This window comes from Haplochromis burtoni, unplaced genomic scaffold, assembly GCF_018398535.1.
Source record: "Haplochromis burtoni strain Fernald_Lab_line unplaced genomic scaffold, NCSU_Asbu1 Contig_107, whole genome shotgun sequence".
NCBI lineage: Eukaryota > Metazoa > Chordata > Actinopteri > Cichliformes > Cichlidae > Haplochromis > Haplochromis burtoni.
In genome coordinates this window covers 1767095-1773443 of record NW_024582468.1, presented here as the reverse complement: position 1 = coordinate 1773443, position 6349 = coordinate 1767095, and the positions used below count along the sequence as shown (strand labels likewise).

Sequence of the window (6349 nt, the reverse complement as noted above, 5' to 3'; positions counted from 1 at the left end):
TAGATAGATAGATAGATAGATAGATAGATAGATAGATAGATAGATAGATAGATAGATAGATAGATAGATAGATAGATAGATAGATAGATAGATAGATGTAAGGCAAAGAAGTTAACAGCATCACAAATAACGCAAACTTACTTTTCTGTAGAATAATTATTTGCTACTTAAGCCTAACTTCAATGTTCATTGCTGCCTCTTTTTTTTTTTTTACTTAAATAAGTTTATACCAGATAGAGAATTTGATACAGTTAACGCTAAACAAAAATTTCAGATTCATCACTACAATCATTTAAAATCTAAATACCTTTTGGACTGAGCTTGTAAAGAAACGAGGGTTGATTCGTGTTGTGGCATAATTGAAAATGGTTTTTATTTGATCATTTACACTGAATTGATATAAACATGTCCATGAAACAAAACGGTTCAAACATTTAAGAAAGTCATAGCTGAGAATAAGCACAGACATAATTTTGGAAACATAAGTTATCACAAACTGACCAAATGGGAACAAGAGTGCTTCCGCTACACAAAACATCCTATATAACAGATTATAGTTAAGTCACTTTCAATGTCTTAATTCAGAGTATTTCCCCCCTTTTTATTTTTGCTTTGGACAGCACATGCAGTCAAGTCTTTAATTTATTTTATTTTTTTACCCCCGTTCCTGTCAAATCAGTCTCCCTCCTGGTGAATCATCCATGTTTTCCTTCTTTTAAATCTCCAGGTGTGTGGCTTTTGCGTGGCCAGTGTGCATCCCTTTGGTCTTATAGAGTTGCATGCTGTGCAGCAGGAGGGGGGGGGAAGGGGGAGATTGAATCTGTGATCTAGTTTTTGTAGTTAAAAGTATCCACAGAATTTGTCTTCAAAAACCTTCAGTCACCGAGCAAATATAACCGAGTGCCCCGCGGCAATCATGGCCAGGGCTGGATGTGCCCAATAAATAAATAAATAAGTGAATAAATACCGAACTCACGCATCGGTTCGTTTAAATAGAGAAATAAATAGCTGATCGAGGCTACATGCGAAATAATAAATTATAGCCTAAAACAGAACCAGTCCTATGGTTAATAAAGGCCAAAGGGCCCAATGAATAATGTCAGTTCTCCCCCTCTTTCTCGTGAACTGGGTAGAAGAAGAAGAAAAAATGTTATCTGAACAAATATCCCGGGTGTATTTGTCCCACTGTGCCTCTTTGGGTGGACTGGGTGGGTAAGAACAAAATGCACAAGATCTCTGTAGTTGGTGAAAGAAAAGCTCGTAGCGCTGACCGTCGTCACTAGGTGAAGCTCATGGATACTGTGTGCTCCAGCGCTTTGCGGCGCAGAGAGGCGATGCTTGTCCCTCTCCAGACGTCACTGTCCGGGGAGCTACACAGCTGAGGCGACCCGGTCACGTTCGTCGGGCCGGATAGAGACGCGGGGACCATTCCGGGGAAAGTGGGCTGGTAGAGGTGCGACTGCAGCCCGGAGCCGTTCGACGACATGTTGGATAGACCCATGGAGTTGGGCGGTGGTCCGGCTCCAAGGCTGCACTGAGACAGGGACTGCGCCATGGCCTGCTGGCGGCCAAGAGCGGGCGGGAGCTGCAGCTGAGACACGCCAGGCATACCTGCCGTGGCCCAGCGGGTGTCGTTGGCGTGGAAGGAGCAGAGGCTGTCGCCCATAGCCGCTGCTGCCGCAGCTGCGGATGGGAACTGAGGCAAACCGTGGTGCGTCGGCAGCAGAGTCCCCGGAGCCCGGAACACGTTGGTGGTCTTCTTGCGCTTCTTCCACTTAGCCCGTCGGTTCTGGAACCAGACCTGCAGACAAAGACGGGAGGAGTCAGTGGGAGCTGAGTCAGTGACTTTAGTGACAGGTCACGTTACCAACGCTGGGAGCACCAATAATAATAATATATATATATATATATATATATTTTTTTAAAAAAGGTCATGAAATCAATGTGTGATCATGGAAAAGCACCAGCAATAAATCACAGCAGAAATACACAGATTTATGAATTTTGGTTAAATTCTCAAATAACAGCTGTTTGCAGTAATGAGTGAACATTCACATTAATGTTGAAATGACACTAAAGAGTACTAGGTTTTATTTTTATATTATTTTAATTATTCATTGCCGTTGACATCGTGGTGCCGATTTTTATTTTTTATTTTTTATTTTTTTTTAAGAAAGAGAGAGAGAGAGCTATTTATTTTTTAAGGTTCAACCAGATTTTTATGTTAAATATTTTCTACTTTAAAGTTATTTTGTGGGCTATTTATTATTATTATTATTATTATTATTATTATTATTATTATTATTATTATTATTATTATTATTATTATTATTATTATTTGTAGCAGTAGTAGTAGCAGTCGTCGTATAGTTTGAGCCACATTTTTTCAGATTCCTGTGCTACATCCGGCCTGGGATAAAAAAGGCAATGTTATTGCTGCTGTAGAGCGGTGGTTTGCTCTGTTAGTCCCGGAGTCCCCGTGCTTCTGTGGGTCTGGCTGTAAGCGGGCGTCTATGATTAATGTGAAGATTTGGTTGAGAAAGTGGGGCGCAGTAATAAGAACGGGACAATCGTACTCTCTTTCCCCGGAGTAACCCAGCCGTGAAATCCGGCCTGAAATGCATTACACTTCAAAGGAAAGAAAACGCAATTTCTCATCCCCCCTTAAAAAACAGAAATAAAAATGAGACAGGGTGCATCTTCAGCGCGTCCGGCATTAAGACCCAGACAGCGGTGACAGGCCCATCGCTAAATCGAATCTGGATCTTGCTTCTTATTTTCAGCGCTGTCATAATAGCAGATGAGCGTCATTTCGCTAATTTTGATTTTATGTAAATGGCGGAGGGACTGAATGGACTCTTGCAATAATAGTAATGATTATTATGGGGTATTATTTCACATGCGAGCGATCCAAGCGCAATTGCCGTTCTCATCCAATAAGGCGCAAGAGTGAGCCACTGAAGTGGCAGCATTACAGCGAGAATGAAATGCAGTCTGATGAAGTTGTAGACTGACCATCACTGTTAGTTCAGGACTGTTAAAAGGTTGATACGAGGCGATTAATCGAGTATAATAAAGCTGCCGTCAGCATTTGGTTCCCTGTAGATGGATTACATGCGGCAGACACTGGAATTTGGGCCATTTTAATAAGTAAACACTAAAATAAAGCAACCTCGGTTTTTAAAAGAAAAGTGATATTTTATAAAGTTTGAATAAAATCAAATAAAATACTACAAACAACCCAATTAATGCACCTTTTTTTTATAACGAAAGGATGGCATGTTAGTATCAAGCTTTTTTAATAACACCTGCACTCGTTATGTTCAATGCGAAGATAAACCGCAGTGTGTGTCAGACACATTAACATTAAAAATAATTAAACTATAAAAACCTAATAATATTAATAATAGGCGGATGCCATAAAACGTCGTTTATTTTATTTTATTTTTTACAGTGACTACAATTCTGTGAAATACTAAAACTTGTTTTTTGCATTCCTTCTTAGGCAATATTTTTGATATGTCAACCAAGCAATAAGCTTGATTATTTGCACAAATTGATATAACACATTCCTCTAGCTTAGAATTTGGTTTTTGTGAGAAAAAATAAAAGAGTAAATTAAACAAAAGAATCTAAAATCTTAACCCTGACAGGTTTTTTTGTTTGTTTTTTTTTGTTTTTGTTTTGCATCATAATAAAGTGTTTCGGTAAGCTTCCTCTAAAGAGCCGTTGTAGCGTCTGCAGAGTAACTTAATTGTGTTATGTTGCAGTAACTATTGAGCACCAAATGAAAGCATTTGGGCTTTTTTTTAATAGTTCAATATTTAATCACTTTAATGTGCAGGTATTATTTTTGTTGCATTTTCGGTACTCCGGGAGATTTTATTTTAAACGCCTGTATGTTTCAAATCTGGGCTTTCAAAAGTTCATTTTCTTCATTTTTATTTCTTATCAACATCACACTCCCAGCCGCCTCCCACCTGCACTCTGGACTCCGTCAGGCCGATCCTCAGAGCCAGTTCCTCCCGCATGAAGATGTCAGGGTAGTGTGTTTTGGCGAAGCTCCTCTCCAGCTCGTTGAGCTGCGCCGGCGTGAAGCGGGTCCGGTGTCGCTTCTGTTTCTGGGGCTGCTGCCCTCCAGACTGGTTGGGGTTGTTGTTGCTGTTGTTGTTCTGCTGCTGTTGCTGCTGTTGTTTGTCCTGCTCTTTGCTGTTCACCTGCACCGGGTTGGATCCCCCGCCGCTGGTGATATCGTCACCCGGGAGCATCGTAGTCCCTTCCACGCCGTCCGGGCCCGGGCCGAGCTCCCCGGAGTGTCCCGGGTCAGGTCCCCCACCGCCGAGCCTGCATTTCAAAGCCTCCCTGTGGCCCAGGAGCTCCGCGGCATCCTTCATCCCTGCACAGACAACCGCAGCAGGTGAGAGCTGCACATTAAACACTTGGTCTATACAGGAAGGAAAAGGGACATGTTAGGCAAATGCAGTGACATATTCAAGTGCACACAACAAGCATGCCTTACATGCGAAAAGGCGAATTTAGGAGCCGCTGAAGCATTGTTTAGGCTGCAGTAGAGGATGAAGCAGTTGTTGTGCATGCTTTAAACGCCTCAACACAAATACAGACATTTAAAAAAAGAAAAGAAAAGAAAGAACAGAAACAGCCACTGCAGCTATTTTCAAGAGACAGCATGCACATTGCAATCTGCTCCTTAAATACTCTTCATTCAATTTGATCACACTGGTATCTTGGAAAATTGTTAAATCAAATTACGCAGTAATATAATAATAATAATTACTTTTCCAATGAATTAAGCGAGTTTAGCTCACTTCAGCCCCATTAAGATCACATAAGAAGCAAATTGACAATTTCTGAGCTTGATTTAAGATTAGAAGTTCCTCCAGCTTACAGTAGAGTTGAAGACCGGAGTTTGGTGATGTTAACTCACCGAGGCGAGCATCCAGGAGGTCGGCATGAGATAGCATTGCGCACCGCTCCAGGGCGAAATGCTATTCCCAAAAAAAAAAAAAAGGAAACGAAAAAAAGAAAAAAATCTCTATGACTTTAACCTATTTAAGAAAAATATATAGCCTAAATGAAAGCAAATTCGGTTTGTGGTTAAAAGGGAGGTTCGTTGCATTATAATGTAGTTTAGCGAAATGGGGAGGCGCTTAACAACGGAATGAACCCATGAGCTTCTCCAAACGAGGACCAATCAGAGTTGAAGCCTGAGGTATGTCAGCTTTAGCCCGAGACCCGAGCACCCACTCCACCTGCTCCTCCTCCTCCTTCTCCATCCTCTCCATCCACAAGTTCATTCCTCCTCATTCCTGTAATTGGCTTTGATTTCTCCCCCCAAATTACATCCAATAAAATAACCTGATTTAATATCTGAGCGAAAGCTTCGACCCGCTCAAGAAATGTTGGATCACCACAATATTTGTTTAATTGCGCACGCTGCTCTGCGTGTGCTTTTACAGCAAGCCACTCGGACACGAATTATTATTACTCGTATTAGGAAGAACCACATAAAGAGATACCACATGACAGCTACGAGTCTGCATCTTTTAATACTGCTTCTTCTTGTTCATTTTTTTTTCTTTTTAGTCAGCTTGACGATATCATCCACCTATTTACGACATTAAATACCTCTTGGAGGTCAGACTTTTTTTTTCTTTTTTTTATTTCCCGTTACTGGAATCAACTAACTTTATTTGTGACCAGGCTAATGTTCAAGGCCAGCAGGTTTATATAAGATTCGTCATATCTGAGCACTTTGAAATAAAAGCAGTATAAAGTGGATGTGATCTCCTGTATAGTTCCAACTGTCAGGCAGGGAGGGACTCGGTGTAAATGATGTGTGAGCAAATTAATTCAGCGAACAGTAAAGTGAGGATGCTCGCCTTTGATAAAGGGACACAGTCAGCCTAATATACCCGAAAGTCTGACACCTGAACAGATAGTCTGACAACACGGGCAACCACGTAATCATGTTTCCAACAGTTTCAGGTGGGGATGGGGGGAGGCATCAGTTGTTTTTTTAAAAATCATCTGTCTAAATTATGTTGAAGAAACAAGAAAAAGCTTTTAAAAATTAACTGAAAACTCTCTTTGTCAGTAAACCACCATTAGACTCAATTAGCACGCCTGCTTTTTTATTTTTATTTTGCTAGCCTACACACACATGCACACAACAGTCTGCTACATTATATATTTAAAAAGAAAAAAAACTTAAGACAGATGTCGGAACGTTTTGAGAGAACCGGTTTATTTATTGTGTGCTGGGGGGAAAAATAGAGACACAAAGGAGGCGTCCGAGCGTGAACCCGGGGCTCGATTGGGTCTCTTTTCT

At 41.0% G+C, this 6349-nt stretch overlaps 1 protein-coding gene across 5 annotated transcripts; it reads right to left on the bottom strand.

Annotated features, from left to right (window-relative positions):
- Positions 1 to 179: 179 nt before the first annotated feature.
- On the bottom strand, positions 180 to 5309 carry otpa (orthopedia homeobox a). Of its 5 annotated transcripts, none has more exons than XM_042223275.1 (3): positions 4907 to 5309; positions 3981 to 4444; positions 180 to 1801 (listed from the first exon to the last, which is right to left on the bottom strand). In XM_042223275.1, the coding sequence occupies exons 1-3, from the start codon at positions 4980 to 4982 to the stop codon at positions 1280 to 1282; spliced, it is 1062 nt and encodes a 353-aa protein (XP_042079209.1). In that variant the 5' UTR covers positions 4983 to 5309; the 3' UTR covers positions 180 to 1279. The 5 variants fall into 5 exon arrangements, with proteins under 5 accessions (XP_042079209.1, XP_005929899.1, XP_005929900.1 ...); XM_005929837.3 differs by having other exon boundaries at positions 4946 to 5299; XM_005929838.3 differs by having other exon boundaries at positions 182 to 1801; positions 3981 to 4396; positions 4907 to 5296.
- Between the last annotated feature and the right edge of the window lie 1040 nt (positions 5310 to 6349).